The 17210-nt window shown below is 41.9% G+C and overlaps 1 protein-coding gene across 4 annotated transcripts in view; it reads left to right on the top strand.

The window, feature by feature from the left end:
- The window catches only part of AFF2 (ALF transcription elongation factor 2), a 331211-nt gene extending 314804 nt beyond the window's left edge, over window positions 1-16407 (top strand). For all 4 annotated transcript variants that reach the window (XM_059483223.1, XM_059483224.1, XM_059483225.1 and 1 more), the window contains 2 exons: window positions 2486-2700; window positions 7143-16407. In XM_059483223.1, coding sequence (XP_059339206.1) covers window positions 2486-2700; window positions 7143-7264 — 337 coding nt within the window. In that variant the 3' untranslated portion in view covers window positions 7265-16407. The remainder of the gene's footprint in view (window positions 1-2485; window positions 2701-7142) is intronic.
- The last annotated feature ends 803 nt before the right edge of the window (window positions 16408-17210 follow it).

The raw sequence follows: 17210 nt of genomic DNA, 5'->3' as shown, positions 1-17210 counted from the left end.
TGTGTGGAGTCTCAGAAGAAGGCAGCTCTCCAGCTGGCTCAGAGGTGCCATCTATCTCAGGTGGCTCCTCGTTCCTCCAAGGTTTGTCACAGACCTGGTGCTGCCATTGGCACCTTCTGCTCTGCCTTCCCCAGGGCTACTTGCTCTACAGTTTCCTCTTAATCCCCTGCAAATTTGTGTCAGATGGGAAGAGAATTCACACACCACAGAAAAAAAGACCAAACACCTTCCAGCATATGGCATCACTGGAGATGGAGCAGCTGCCTGGTGCAGGATGGGGGACAGTGGGATAATCTCAAGTATTTTTCTTTAACAAAGCAAAGCTCATCATTGCCATGGTGTGTAGTCTAGTCAGGATCTCAGATCCATCAAAAATCACAGCTTGGCTCACTGGAATTTCTGCCTACTTGTTTGAATGTGTTGTGAACCTCTACAAAGTTGGCCCGGGTTCCATCCTGGCAATGAAACAAATTTTCTCTGGTTTCATTACAGAAATGTTTCCCACCTCTAGCGACAGAAAGCACAAAATACAGAGATTTAGTAGACTCACCACAGTAATAATGGCTGTGCACAACAGGGTAAATCCAATGAACAATGTGCTTTATTTGGCAGAAGTGCGTCAGCTGGTTGTAAGTGGCTCTAACAAAATACTCTTGGTCTCCTCAGATACTTATCATTTTTAACTGCTCCCAGACCTAATCTAGTATAGTTCAGCTCTTCTGTGCAATAAAGACACTGTGGCAAGTCAGGTAACCAGGATGTTTTGAGACTTGAAAATAAAGCATTTGTGCATTAGGACATGGTTAAACTCTAACCCATAAGCTGGGTAAAAAGCTACAAGCTGCCAAATCAATGTGATCTCCAGCTCTGGAAAAAAAATGTATCACAGGAGCCTGTTGTTGAGCACAGGTAATAGCAGGGCACTGCTGGAAAATCTGCAGCAAATCTGTTGCCATTGATGCCTTTCAGCCCAAGGCTGTGCTGCTGTGTCAGTCTGTCCTGCAGCACCTGGAGGTGTCAGCAGGTCTGTGCCCAAGCAGGGCCATTGACAGTGGCCTTTAGAGCCAAGAGGCCAAGCCCTTCTGTCCTGGGCTTTGGATCAGGCTCAATGACTGAGCTTGATTCTATTGCACAGCACGAGGCATCTACAGCTGCGTGTCCAGGGAGGGGTTGCAACATCCCTGTCTGGAGAGTTTTGGTCTCTTTGCTTCATGCAGAGAGTGCCAGGAGTGTCTTGGCCCTGCGTCTCAAGTGTGTTCCACAGCAAATAGAATGCTTTTGTTTAGGCAAGTGCTTCCAAATGGGTGAATGAAATTACATCCAGCTGGGGCTGGTCACCAGTGATGTTCCCCAGGGCTTGGTACTGTTTCGTGTCTTTATTGATGATCTGGAGCCCCCTTGATCTTGAAGGGGATCAAGGGCACCCTCAGTCAGTTTGTGGATGACACCAAGTTGGGCAGAACGGTGGCTCTTTTCACTTCTCCCAAGTAACAAGTGATGAGACAACAGCCTCAACTTGTACCAGGGGAGGTTTAGATTGAAGATTAGGAGTAATTTCTTCCCCAAAAGGATTGTCAAGCACTAGAGTAGGCTGCCCAGGGACTTGGTTGAGTTGCCTTCCCTGGAGGTATTTCAAAGTGTCTTGATGTTGATATGGCATGTGGGGATATGGGCTACTGGTGGACTTGATAGTTCTGGATTAACTGTTGAACTTGATGTTCTTAAAGGTATTTTCCTGAACAAATCCCCGATCCTATAAATTTTCAGAGAGACTAGCTGTTCTGTGAGCATTCAGCACTACGCAGCTCTAAACAAGAGCATGCTGTGCTGACCGCTGCACTGCCTGCAGCCAGCAGGTGATTCCTAATTGATGGTGTTAGAATTAAAGGAAAATCTATATTAGAACATTAGTGCCTCACTAAGTAGGTAACTTAAAACACTGTGCTGTGCAGAACTGTGTGGATGAACGGTAGGCAATTAGAGCAAATCTCCATAGCCTTAAAGAATCCTATGGAGATATTCATAATCCTGCAGTACCCTCAGGTCCTAATACTGCTCTACAGGGTGCTTTTAAGACTTGCTCTTTACTTATTGTGGTGACTGTTTTTGGAGCAAACTGTCATTGTGGTTTCCAGAAAATACTTTGATAATAAGCCAATATTGCACATTGAGTGTTTTCTAACTGCCATTGCAGCTTCTGGCAGCAGGTAGAAAAATCATTACAATTATGAGATGCTTCTTTCTCTGAAAGATTGCTCTATTTTTATGATAGATTTTTTTTTTAAATAACAGGTTCATTTAAAGGGAGAATTAAATCCCTTTTTATTTTCAGTCATTCCCAGTTGATAAGCTGTCCTTTCTCATAAAGTCAGGCAGTACCCCTGCATGCTTCCCCTTTGCTGGGGTGCACTTTTCCGGTGCATTTAGGATGGCAGTGAAGTGGGGCTAGTGAGGGGGCCTCACTCTCTCTCTCTCCCTCTTTCAGGAGCACAGAAACCCCCTCGCCCATGTCCCTGAGCCCGTCCCCTGTCAGCTCTGCTGGGAGCAGCTCGGGCAGCGCCAGCTCGTCCTCGGCGGGGACCATCACCATCCCCCAGCGCATCCACCACATGGCTGCCAGCCACGTCAACATCACCAACAACGTCCTGCGCAGCTACGAGCACTGGGACATGGCTGACAAGCTGACCAAGGAGAACAAAGGTGCCCCCTCTCTGCTTTCCTGTGTCCCCTTTGGCTCCCCCGCTTTAGTTTTCCCGGTGCTCTCTGGATTCAGACCCAGAACCAGCGCATCTAGGAGCACAACTGTGACAGCTTGAGCAAACAGACCAAATCTGCTTGCTGGTGGCTGTAGCCAATGCATATCTTCTCTTGTCAGGCACAGAGGGGGATGTGTGACACACGCTGAACATGGGGTTATCAGAGCAGCTGGCAAATAATTTAGTGAACACAAGCCCCAAGTGATGAGAGCTTTTAAGTCTGCAAATTCGTTCACAGCTTCAGCCTCTCGTAGAGCACCGAGGTTATTTTCAGATTGCTCTGTCAACGGGTTTAAGACTATTAAAATGCTAGCTAGGATAATAAGCAAACATTAGATGTTGTGTTTGTGTGGGGAGTCCGATTAAGAGATGTCCACTGAAAGCCATGACCTTGACTCTCCTATGATTGGATTGCAGATCTGTTTGTTAATTCCTAACAACAAAATGTAAGTCCTTACCACAGTCATTTTAAAGGAGTTTTGGCAAGCAGTTTGTGACTGGATTGTATCAAGTATAGTGGAGTGACTGAGATATAACTAAGGGACAAATTTGGCCTGTTGTTGGCCAGCTGTGAAGTTCCCCATGACAATATAATTATTCAGATATCAGCTTTGTGCTTACACAAATCACTAAGAAAGCTTCCTTTGACACTAGAGGTACAGAGCCTAACTAGGAAATAGTCTCATCGTGAGTTGGCTCATTCTCTTAAATTATAGTGAGATTTCAGATGGCCGACTTGTCCTGACAAATGTGCTTGCTGTATGCAGTTTGATCTTACTCCCATTAATGTCAGTGGCAAATTTCCACTGATTTAGAGAAACTGAGCTTGAGATTTATAGAGTTTTATGTCTGAATGGTGGGTCATAATGATCCATCCCTGGATGAGGAACAATAATAGAAGTTCTGTCCAGTCCTCCCCACTGCTTCTTGTCCTTGTTCACATTGATTAATTTAGTAGCAGTGCAGTCATTTTGGATTTTTTCCATAGCTGCATCCATTTTCACAAAATGTGAAAGCGATTCCCTGTCAAATGTAACGCAGAATGTTACAGTGGGAATGCAGAAGGATGCCCTGATAGGAGGAAGAGATGGTGATAATCTTGTAATTAGCCCTGTGTGTTGTGGAGTTGTTAAATGTTCTACTTGGTATTAAATCAAAATAGCTCAGGCATTCAGCCAGCAGACAGAAAATGTACCCAGCCACTGCTGTTATCAGTCCTAGAGCTGGATGAGAAAAAAACCTGCTGATTCTCTTTCTACATTTTCCTCCCTGCTCTCTTCTTTGTTCTCATTTTGATTTATGATCAAATAAACCCAATTCTGCAAAGCCATATAGGAATACTCTTTATTCAGATGAGCAGTCCCTTTGACTTTACTGGGACTGGATGCATGAATAAGGGTTTCTCACATGAGCAAGACATTTAAGGTTGTGACCTGTTCTTTCATATCTTGTTTCACAACCTGCAGACACGTTACAGGGAATGCAAAGTTCATGTTACTTCAAATTTCATTTAAGTATTGTAAACCATTGGAGAGAGATCAGAGTTTCCTACATGCTATAGCATGTCTGCCTTTATATATTTTCCTGAAAGATACCTCATTTCTAATTAAGTACTTGATTTAAATTTGCATGCTTAAACACAAATTGCAATTTGAAAAATTCATGGTGAAGCAAAACGTGTATGAGAACTGCTGTGGTACTCTGCAGGTCTCCATCATACCACATGAGGGATTCTCTTTAAAAAGGATGTATTCAAGACACTGACATGAGAAATGGTGCAGTGTTTCATGAAAACTGGCTGTAATTGTTTCACTAGCTGTCATCTGCACCTCTCACATAATTCAAAGCACCTTCATTGGGTTGGCTGGAACAGGACTCACACTTTCTCTGTAGTGATCTCCAGTCCACCTTTGCCAGCTGTCTCAGCTCTGCTGCATTGCCTAAGCTCTGTGCACTGGCCTCTGGACTCAAAACTGCCCCTGACAGCAAACAGGACAGTGCAAACCCCAGACTCTGCTGTGAGTCCCAGGTCATCATTTGGCCTCTCTCTCAGGAGCTTGGGCAGTCAGTTCTTTATAAAAAATGAGATTTTCCCCCCTCCTGTTGAAATAAGAATGATGTCAAAAAAAAAAAAAAAAACCCACAAACCTGAAAAAAACCATGATAAGATAAAAATTTAGTTCCTTAAAAAAAACAGAACAAAGCAAAACCAACCAGATTCAGTCACTTTTGTGAGGTTAGAGTGGTCAGCTCTAATTGTTTCTGTTGTCTTCTGAATCACAGGATGTGTCTTGCATAAGAATATGTCCTGAGATGGGTATAAAGCTGTGGCCTAATAGCAATTACCTGTGGCTCTTACTGCTGCCATGAATGTTTCTCAGGTCATGCCCGTGCAGTCACAAGGAATTTCCTGCACACTGTAGGAGCTGTGCAGCTGCCCCTTGTCCACGACTGTCAGCTCTGCTTTTGTGCTGCTCTGAGTCTGCTGCACGCTCCCAGTTTGAACTTGACTCATGTTCAGCTGGCTCAGAGCAGCAGACAGAAGCCTTTCTTTGTCAGCCTGACAAAAGATGTGCCATTAAAATAAAAATGCATAGCAAGAGGGAGAGCAGCAGAGCTGTGACCCACCAAGCTGATCTGGTTTGAAGAGGAAAGCAGGAACATGCTGCCATGTACCTCGGGTGGAATCCCCTGGTCCATGGAGTTGAGAGTGTGGGGAGAATAGATGGAGTTTGGCATAAACCTGTGTCTGTAGCAGGCCAAACTAAACTGCAGATTTCCCAAAGCCCATGGGATGGTTTGTGTTGGATCACCTAAAGTGGTGTTGTTCACCATCTATAACATCAAACTCTCAGCTGACTTTACAAGGGATCATTTTTTTATGCTTCTGAAGAAAGCAGGACTTCTTCTCTGAAGTAGAAAACTACCAGCTCTGTAGGGAGCAAGACCTGTTCTCTCACGCATAAATTTATTAAGTGGCTTTAGTGCTTGTAGCTTTTTCCAGAAATGTTAACCTGAAATTAGGCTTTAAGGTGAATTCTCAGTGTTTAAAGCAATTATTGTTTATTTGAGCCTAGAATGAGATCTCTAGAATTCAAGCAAGATAGTGCACTATTTCATTTCAAAATGTATTGATTTTACACTGGAGGAGATGAATGAAAGACAGAGAAAGGAAGATTAAAAGTAGCTGCTGGCTGCAGCATCTGAACAGCACTGGTGCTAGCCCTGAGCTCTCATTATGCTTGCCTCCAGCCAAATCACTTTGTGCTCTGATACTGCTGGAGCTCCCAAGCTGACCAGGGTCAGGCTGTCAATACTTGGATAGAAGACCTCAAAGCAGCACTTACTCGCTGAAGAAAGTACTGATAATGATTTTGTACCCAGCATCTGCTTTCTTGAAGTGCAGCCAATGCAGCACTGGCTGGCTCAGTGCACTGGATTGCAGACAGGGTGAGAATGTGAGGGCTCAGCCATTCCTCACTGTAATTGTTGGTTGTTATCTGAGCTCTGAGGGGCTTTAACTGAGAGTGGGTTCCCACTTGCCTAAATATAGTGTAAGTGTTGGATATGTGGGAATGCCTGTGCCCCAGCAAGCACAAAGAACTGTGGGAGAATACAGGACACAATTCAGTTCTCCATTGACAGCAATTAGGAAAGGTCTGTTGGCCCTAACAGGATTAGTCTTTCACCCAGAGCATCTAACACATGACATAAAGTAAACTGGTGTGTCGCTTCCTAACTGGGGCTCTCTGTTTAGTGACCTCCTGTTAACCCTTCCTGACCAGGAATCCCAGGGTTGGGATTCTCCCGCCCTAGAAGTTCCCATCTCCATGGAGTTATTTTCCTGCTGTGTTGTCTCTCTCCTCTTCCAAGCCAGCTCCCATCCCACACTCATCCTCTGGGGCCTGCAGCTGCAGCAGGATGAGCAGAGGGCCAAAAGTGCTGCAGTGTCAGTAACAGAAATTGGAGGGTGGGGAAAGGAGCAAGAAAGGTCCTCTAGTCTGGAAAAATCCAGTCTAGACCTTTATGTCTGGATAAGAGTACAGCATGGAAAAGTAATGCAAGATTTCATTGCCAGCTATTTAAATCATAGTCAGCAAACCTAATCTTGAAAAACTGACAGTGCAGATGATCAGAGTTAAAGGAAGACTACTGACAGCCACTCATGCCATCCTGTGGTAGACTTCCACCATGGATAATCTAATTTGGTTTGTTTCAATATATTTTTGTAATTTCAATTCTTTCTTACACACCACGTGCTCATGTGCACAACTGTCCTTAGAACCCACGAATTACATTGCGCTGCTTCTGAGTGGGAAATCATGGTGATACCTCAATTTCTGTACCATTGCCTGAAAAACTGCTTTTGTTTCTTGTGTATTGCAGAGTTCTTTGTAGAGCTGGACTCAGTGATGGGACCTTTAACACAACATAGCAGTATGACCAATCTGGTTCGTTACGTTCGCCAGGGACTCCACTGGCTCCGCATCGAGGCTCATTTGTTGTAGTGACTGCTGCCCTTCTCATCACATCCCCATTCTTCTACCTCTACCAGCGCAGAGACGATCACTGGTGGAACTCCACTCATTTTTGGAAGTTTATTCATGTAACTTCATTTTTATTGCCTTTTTTAATATCCTATCTATTGGAAGTAGAAGTCACCATAAATGAAACTTATGACTCAAGAGCAGTATGTGTTGTACCATCTAATCATCTTTGACAATTTTCTATGCCTTGTGTCTCCTGGATCCTGCCATCCTTATGTGCTTTATGGAACGGTACATTTCCTGCAGTGTTGTTTTAAGTCCATGCTGCCTTCAAGTGAAAACAAAAAAAGCACTTTGAGAAGATATGGATTCCTGAGAAATAGTACAAAGCGTCTTAAATATTTGAGGGTATATATGAGAAGTCCCTTCTGAAATAAATTAGTAGAAGTTATAGCTATTCATTCAAAATCATCTTCTGAACCTGAACCAAGCTTTTCGACGCTTAATTCTGGCATCATTACCTGACTCAGTACATTCCTAAGATTTCATACTCCCTATGGGTTTAATCTCTAAAAGAGAATGTTGAATATCTTACAGGTACATAATGTAAGATCACCAAAGGTGTTAAGCGGTAAAAGGTTGAAGGAATGCCTCATTAAAAAATGATGACACACTATGCAATGAGGTTTTGATATTCCATTCTTCCTGTTTATTGTTGGCTTAATAATTTCAGTAGGCAGCAGAATTTATTGCAATTTTTAGGCAGTTTCAAAATATTAGCTTTCTTAGTCTTATCTACCATTCCTGTACTAAATCTGTGAATTTTCTTTCTGTTTTACTGTTTAGTCTCAAACAAATACTTATCCAAGATTTTTCTTCATAAAACAATCTCTCCTTGCATAGTGACTCACTGAAAGCAGATTTTAACAGGACTGCTGCACTCTAAGCATTGATATTGTATGTAGAAGTCCATTAATAAGTGTATGCAGATTCTTCATGAACTATCTAGAAGTTTAACTAACCAGCTACTGTTGAAACATTATAATTCCATGTGGCATCAATTTTCACCTGTTTTGTTCATTTCAGAGCATTAGAAGCGAACAGTATTATCTTGCTATCTTGAAAACATTGTCAAATTAAATAAAATCACCAGATTTACCCAAAAGCAATATAACATTTGTTTAATAATGGCCATGAATACTTCAGTCAGATTACCTTTTTTCCAAGCTCTGCATCTATTTATCCATGCTGTCATGTTTTGGACCATTCCTCTAATGCGTGAATAATAATGAGACAATTCAGATAGAATTTCAAAGCAATTGTGAATAAATTGCACCATTTCACATTTGCTCTTTCCTCTTATTTTTTTCCCTGTTATAAACTGCACTGCTCTTCTGGTGCCACTGCAAGAAGCGCTGGTGCATGAAACAAAACAAAATGAATTTATATCAATAATTCACAAGACTTTAAATGGTCTCATCTCATTCTTGATATAACGCCTGCATACCTTACTGAACTGTAAATTCCATTTCTATAAACAGAAAACGCTCATAGCAATGTAAATATTATTCTGTCTCATCTCATTGAAATAATACAATATGTGTATTAAATGCCATCCAGATATTAGTTAATTGCAATTACCTTCTGCTATATAAATCTGTATATTATTTAATCTGGTGAGTTATTGGATTCTACTCACTGGGTTGTGACCAGATAAATAGGACAAATTTGCATTTAAAAGGTTCAGACTGTTAAGATTTTTAGAGCAGGCCTTGGATATTTGCAATAAGAGAAGTTCAAGGACTCTGCCCAGTGCACATTTAAGACAAACATTTCAGTAGCTGTTGCATATTAGCTCCCTGTAGTACTACCTTTTCTTAAAAATCAATCATTCCTAACATTTTGTTCCACAAAACTGTATTGTAAACATAGCCAACGTGCATCATTAGAGAAACCATCCAGTGTAGGGTTTCTGCAAAGGACATTTGCAGAACATGCCATCCTGTATTATCTGCACATTCCTGTTCCTGAAGTGGTTGATTCACCCTTATCTGTTCTCTGAGGGTTTCAGTAACACGGCTGAAACCTGAATCTCACACACTGGTCACGCCAGCCTGGCCCCAGGAGCTAATGAATAAAACCACAGCAGTGAGAACTATTCAGAAATGTAGATGAATGGTGGTGGTTGGGGTTTCTTTAAAGAAAATGGAAATGAAACATTTTAAATATTTTTTTTTAACAGGTTGAGTACTTGAGATGAGCGAAGGTTGGGCTGATTTTGTCATAAGCCAGAGTTTTCTATTCTTTTTGCAAATAACTATTTAGTCTAATTAAGTGCATTGTCATCACTTGCTCCTTTAATGTGGATTGAAATCCAAGACTTCCATGCATTTACAAGGGATAGCAATGTTTTGAAAGAGTCTTCAGACACAGGACTCGTCAGAGTTTGCTGCAGTCACTCAGTGATCACCATATATTATATTTTCCCTGTTGCTTGTGGTAAACAGACTCCTATCCCTAAATTTACCCCATGTTCACAATCTTTTGCTTAAACAGCTTAAGGAATTAGCCCTCCTGGTTTTGTATCCTGTGACTTAGGTTGAAATGTATGCTGAATCAGTGGCATGATGATAATAAGTCCAGCAGTCAAGTCTAGGATCACAAGCTAACTTACTATTTAGCAGTCTTGTTTCAAAAGCAGCTTAGAAACAAATTAAATATGGAGAGTAAATTACTGTCTTATCCCTGGGGATGATGCTTCTTTTGGGTTAGTTATTAAGGATTATTGCACTTTTACAGGCACTATATTCATCTCATTTCAATTGCCAACATGTCATCTTCGTAGAATCATTTTACCCCTTAAAATATTACTTCCAGCAGAGCTAATCAAATAAGATTGTTTGTTTGTTTCAATCCATGGGGAAGCAGCATGTCTGTGCTTGGGCATTTGCAATGTCTGCACTTAAAATTGCCCAAATTAAGCTTTTAGACTCATGAACCAAGCACCAAAAATTACAACATTGGCTTAAAATTGTGGTTTGGTTTTGTTGGTTTTTTTAAATAAACTCTTTGGTTCCTGTATTGCCTTCTGGATTATGAGCTTTGGGATTGGTTTCATGACACATTTTTAGGCATTTTACAAGCGTGCCAAGGGCTGGAACTGACACATTTCTTTTTAATAGTGATAAACTGGAACAGTGATGTAATCTCTTGACTCCTGTAGCTGGATTTAAGAAGGACACCAGGCTTTGTAGAACACTGCCAGAACTGACAAGACTGTCATTTGTGACCCATGCCTGAGGTTTGGAGCAATATCAGGAGTTCAGCAGTGAAGGGAGCAGGCCTCTAAAGGGCTAAACTCAGGCATTGGGGGTGCAAGACCCAAGGGCAGCAAAGTCCTAAATGCTCAAGAGAGGCATTTACATAGCACTTAACCTCCACTTCAAGGGCTGCAGCAGGTCTCAAGTATTTGACAATGTGCAGGCAGAATATCCAACTCCAAGTGAACAACTCCAGCCATGTGATGTGCATTGGGTGCTCTAGAGCAGGGAGCTGAGGGAAAACCTTTTTGTGATCCTGTTGGTGGCAACTTGCACAGTTTGCATCTTAATTTCACTTTTTCTTACATGTTCTTTGGACTTTCAATTATTTAAATAGTCTCTCTGTGAATAGATTGTCTCATTTATAAATTATCTCCTTTGAAAAGTAGAGACAAATCTGTTGATAGTTATGTGAGGGATTTTAAAAAAGAGGATTGGAGATATTCATTCCTCCTAAAGAAACAAAATAAGCCAATTGAATCTGAAATTTAATTTCCATGCTTTTTTAAATTTCACGGATTTTATTATGTTCTTCTGTTATGACAGTTTAAATTCACTGATGGTTTTAGGTACTTTGTAAAAACTGTTTTTATCAGCATTTAATGCTGTCTAAATCCAATTATTCATTTTTTGAGTGTAAATTAAGAGATAACAAAAATGGGGCTGGTAGGGATTCTGACTTAAGTATTAACATACTTCATTACTTGGAGTTCAGAAGAAACTCCATGCAGCATGGAAGCAAGCCCAGGAGTGTGAGTGTGTGTGCACATCTGTGTGGATTTATGTGTGAATTTCCAGCAGAAAGTTCCTGCTCATTACTTCATAGCACAGGAGAAAAGATATGGTAGCTGTAAACAGAAAACACTCCTACCACTGCTAGTGGTAGTGGCATTATTCAGGTGTTCCTCTGCAGCTGTGCATAGTCCTGTTTGCATCTACTGCCTCTTGCAGACAATGAAGGTGTGGCAGAAAGTAGCAACAACTCTGTCATTTTGGTGCTGTGGTCCCTAAAGTCAGTGTAAGAATGAATGTGCTGTGTCAATGTGCTGCTTTTCAGGGTAACTCATTTGCCATAGACCAGTGTCTTGAAGTTTTAAGACAGACAAAATATTTAACAAGACACCAAAGAAAATCAAGTTGCCATTCTGGAGCAAGTGTAGAAGTGTCCCAGCTGTAGGCAGGCTGCAGACCAAGGGCTCTTTGCAAAGGGCCTTTCCTTCCCAGCATCTCCCTGACCTCACCTGAGTGCACTGGGAGTGAGGCAAAGGGGATGAAGATGGAAAACTGATCTACTGTCCTTATGACATCTTCCAGCTTTACTCTACAGCTACTTTATAAATACAAATAAAACAAGTCTTCATCTTGGGAGAGCTCAATTCCTCAGTTTCCAACAATCCTCCTGAACTTCCATAACGTAACCAGGGCACACCAATGCATATAGGCATTCTCTGTTGTCTAATGAGATAAGTCTATATGGGGGCATACTTTGGTTATGTCACCTGATATTTAGCCTAAATGTACAGGATAAAAGCTGTTAGGGTCTCCTTCATGACTGAAACCTCTCTGCCACTGAATGCAAAATGCTCCTGCCTGACTTAGAGAGTAGTCATCTTCTCCCCAGTACCCTTATCAGACCACCCTTTCTGATGGACTTCATAGCTTTCCTTAAGCCATTTTGTTTCAGAGATGTTTTGTCTTCCAAGATCAGTTATTGATCATCTCACACCACTTTAAACCTCTTGTGGTGGCTGCTGAAGCCAGGATAGATTGTGTTCAGATCTTGTGTTCAATTCAGGGGAGCCTGTGGCTCTATAGAGAGATGAGAGCAAATTCAGGTGCAGATGAGTTACTGCATAAAGCTGGTGTCACATGAGAATCAGGCCTGGCTTCATCAGAGGCACAGCAGCAGAAACACTGTGATGAAAGCTGTTCCCAGAATCACAGGGTGTGTAGTGACATGTCAGGCAGCTCACTGGCACTGTAATGATATTAGGCAATGGTAAAGATGTCGAGAGTGGTTTAAAGGAAGTGGGGCAAGCTGCTGTGCTCTGGCATTGTGAATTTAAGCTGAGTGTGTTTTTTTGGGAGTAAGCCCTTTTTGGGAAAGGGGACTTATTACTGTTGATGTGTCCTGCAAAATAACACCTATCCCATGGTATCCTGTTGAAATCAGAATACAGCATCACCACTGCCAATTCTTCACGGCACCTCAGAGTGCCACCTTATGTCACAGAGAGGTAATTCTGGTCACTACCCAAAGTCACTATCCAGTTAAACCTTTTTTTTTTACTTTATTTTTGCAACAGAAGCAAGGACCAAGCCCAAAGGCCCAGGAGGCACCTTGGGCAGCATTGTGTGACCTGATGTTGCCTCCCACAGGCTGTGGAGCCACACAGAGCTCCTGAGCCCTCAGCCTGCCCTGGGTGTTGGACTGCTGCAGGTCTGTGTGGTGTGGATCCCACCCAGCCCTGCCTGCTGCACTGGGGGAGCAGGGCTGAGCCCAGGAGGGACCCCAGCCCCACTGCCTGGTGAGCAGAGCTGGGGCTCTGCATTGCTTCAGGCCTTGGTCCTGTGCAGCTGCAGCTGCACTGGGCTTTGAGCACTCCCTGGTACCTGCAGTGCGTCTGGAAATGCCAGTCAAGCTCACAGTGACAGCAGAGAGCTCAGCCCATACCCACTGCACACAGAACTGGAATTTAAACCATGGTGAGCACAGGACCACTCATGTTTACAGGACTCCACTGAGTCCCACTGATGCCAGTCTCAAAAGGCATAGAGTGGAAAATGCAGCTGTTTGAGGCTTGTTTTCTTCTTTGATTTTAACTGAGTTCCTCTATCTGCAAGTCCATAAACTCTCTATGCTAGATATGTTTGCTCACAGCTGTGTGAGTGCCACCCTTTTGTACTACCATTGAAAGACCCTTAAAGTATAGCTAGCCCTAATTTCCACTCAGTTATTTTCTTATCAGAATTAAAAGAAGGTCAGATTCTGAGGTGAATTTAATTGTTTTATTGAACAACAGTAGCTACAGTGGACCAAAATTTGAGCTAAGCAAATGTAAAATATTTTGGCTCAACTGGTGGAATTCATGGAACCAAATTCTGCTGTCATGTGGCATTAGTGCAAGTCTTACAGAGCTTGCTGAATACTGTTTATCAAAGGAGAAGATGGATAACAAAAATGGCATAGCCTTACTGGAGTTGTGTGTATTAGGCCAGAACTTGAGTTGCATTAACCCAATTAATTAATGGAATTCCATCCATTTTTGTTCTGGCTGGCACTCATCTCAGTGAAAGTAGTTCAGGGTCTGTGTACTAGAGCTGGAATAACTGCAAGGAGATTTGCTCTTCAGCCAGACCATGTGCTGGCTCAGCCCTGGCTCAGGGAAACCACCACTGACTGCATGACCAGTAACAATGCTGTGGACTCAGAGAGGCTTTGATCCATGGAAGGAGACATTTACCCTTGAATTTATGAAATAACTGAGTAGTGGATAGCAACACAAATGTTTTGTTTATAGCAGAGGTAGAGTACAAGTTCTTCAGCTGCTGTAAACTGGTGAAGGAGTACTGATTCCAGTGGAGTTAATCCAATATGCACACACCAAGGAGCAAACCCTCTAATCCCAGACAAATTTTTGCCAGTATATCTCTATGCAGATAAACTCCCAAACCTTTTATCATCATGCCTTTTTACTGATCATGCCACTGAAATTATTAACATACCATAATCCTTAATCCATCCACCATAAGCCTGTGAGGAAATATTGTACATTGCAAAGCTGTGCAGTGTACAGCCCATCATAAAACTGCTTTAGACCACACTGTCTGAAGATGCATTTTCAGAAACTAGACAAGCAGAGCATCTTTTGATCTGATGTCAACTACGCCTCACTCTGCACTTCCACAGCTGAGCTTTTCATACAGACTGAGTGATGGCTGCATGCTTCTGATGACTGTGGGCCAAAGCTTCAGCTGATGTGCCTCTGTGGATGTCAGTGCTGATTTACACCAGCTGAAAAACCAGTCCTCTCCCTTTTCATGCTGTACTGCATGCCCTAATGCAGCTTTAGAAATGCACACTGAGGCTGGGTCTATAGTGAACTATTCTGATTCAGCACCAGATAATCCCTGCTAAAAAAATTTGAGGGTAATTTCTGCTTGCCATCCAGGCTTGCATATGTTTTGGTTTTTACAAAAGGCATGTTGCAATTTAATTACCTCCCAGTTTAAATATTTACTGGCATCAGCATTAGCTTGCATAGGAAAATGGCCAATAAATTCAAACATGTCATAAATGCTCTCAGTCTAGAGATGGAATCTGTTACTTTAGTTCAAAGACATTGCAGCAAGCTAAAGTGGTTTTTCTAAGCCAATTGGGTTCTGTACATTTAGAAGTCATGGCAAATATTTATCTAGGCCCAATTTTGCTGTTCTTCCCCTGAGCATCCTGGTGAGCAGGTTGCTCCACTGAAGTCCACAGAAGTAACTGTGAGAATTAGTGCTCAGCACACAGATTGCAGGAGCAGGCACTGAATATGTTAGGTTGCTGCAATCAGGGGTTTAATTTTAGCCATATGTATCATTTGAGGACACTTAAAAATTATGTACATTTTATCCAAGCTGACAGTCCTTGTATTTCCATAAAGTATTGTATAACCTGTTCCTGTCTGTATTTTTGACATCTCTGGATTGCATATCTTCTACTGAATCTTAAATGCTGTTTTATTTTAAACCCACATTCAAAAGGTATAGAACATACCATCACAGAATATAAAAACAAGTCAAAGATCTGGTGATGTTTTGCTTTGGTTTTGAGCTCTCCTTCAGTTTGCTTTTTGGCTTGACTGTGGTACTCCCAGAATTTTTGGAATGGCTCAACTCAATTCAAGTTTCTTCCTGTCTTTTAGAAAAAAAAAAAAAAAAAAAAAAAAAAGCAAAATACGACTAAGGTTCAGGAAAAGCAATCCCAGCAAACTTGGTGGCTGTTTGCTCTTTCTAGCTGTCCTGGTTTTTTAACCCTGCCATGTTGGGAGTAGTCTAGTCTGTGGGTTCTCTCACCCACCATTTCTGGCTGTTGTGGAAAATACTATTCTTTTTCTTTTTTCTTTTTTTTTGTGTGTGTGTGTGTGCACATATATAATTAACCAAAATATCAGGAAAATTTATATATGCTTTCTTCTGGTTCCTGGAAATAGAGCAACATTATGACCTTATGGTCTTCCAGCAAAAGTCAGATTTAATTTCTGCATTGCAGTGCAACTTAATTAGCTATTGGAATTAGATTATGGTTTACTAAATGGCCTTTTACCTTACGTTCTTATGTTCTTACTTTTTATTTACTATTGAAGTAGCCTCTTCTTTTTCTCATGTGTGCAAGTATCATATCAATAATCATTGCAATTCCACAAGGTGTCTTTGTTCTGAACAAGCATGTTATTCTTGTAAAGTTTTAAGTATAAGTTAAGATGTTTTGTACAGACCAAGGTAACTGTTAAACTGTCAAGCAATTACTGAAATGTTGTATAGTTAAAAAAGTTTGATTTCTTTTGCTTTATATGTATAAAATTGTATCTTGCCTGTTTTGCTTTGTATTTCCAACGTGTTGCACAATTATGCATTTTGTTTACATTTGTTCCTTCTTCAGAAAAAAAAAAGAAATAACAGTAATACTTTATGTACAAACATTTTAAATGTACTTTTGTTGTTTTTAAACACGTCTCTGTATAAATAATATTGGTTGAACTGGTACATTCGTGTCTCTCATAGAGGGATTAATTATACTGCCAGTGCATTGAATTATTTAAAAAAAAAAAGTAAAATAAAATTTTTATGAAAATGTAACCCATTTTATCACTATAAATTATTCTGTCTTCTGCTATTTTCTCTTTCTCCTCCCAGGACAGAATAAGTATGGTACAGTAAGTACTGTTTGTGGGAGAGCCGTCATTGGTTTTAATTTTTAATCAACGTGTTTGTGTCATTGTGGCAACTTGAAATGACTTGATGTTAGAAAACAATGTAGTGATGATACCAGAGTGAGGTAACAGGATCAATAATGTGCTTTCCTCACCCCTGAGGGGCCTCAGCTGCAAGACAGCAGCCAAAATCTGTCTGTCCCAGAGGCAGCCAAAGAGCAGAGGGGCCAGAATCCCAGGGAGGAGTTTGGACAAGCCCAGGGCTCCAGTGTGACTGAAAATGTGTCACCAAGGGTCACTGACCCTGCTGGGGTGCCCAAAGCTGTGCCACTCAGTGTCACTGACCCTGCTGGGTGCCCAAACTGGTGCCACTCAGTGTCACTGACCCTGCTGGGTGCCCAAACTGGTGCCACTCAGTGTCACTGTCCCTGCTGGGATCCCTTGTTCCCCAGGGGTTTCCTGGCATGACAGACCTGGAAGCAAAGGCCAGGTTTTGTATCCTCGCTGCAGGATCAGCTCTGAGAGCCTCGAGTACCAGCTGGGAGGAGATGTAAAGATGTGAAGATGTGAAGATGTGAAGATGTGAAGATGTGAAGAGCTCCCTGGAGATGCTGGCAGAGTGATGGGGCTGCCCAGTGCCAGGCTGAGTGCTCAGTGCTGCTGCTGCTGCTCACGGGGCAGCTGAGGCCACTGTGCCTGCAGGGAGAGAGGAACTGCAGCTCTGTGACA

This window comes from Ammospiza nelsoni, chromosome 15, assembly GCF_027579445.1.
Source record: "Ammospiza nelsoni isolate bAmmNel1 chromosome 15, bAmmNel1.pri, whole genome shotgun sequence".
Classification (NCBI taxonomy): domain Eukaryota; kingdom Metazoa; phylum Chordata; class Aves; order Passeriformes; family Passerellidae; genus Ammospiza; species Ammospiza nelsoni.
Note: the sequence above shows the minus strand (reverse complement) of the source record. Positions and strands in the feature narration are given on the sequence as shown.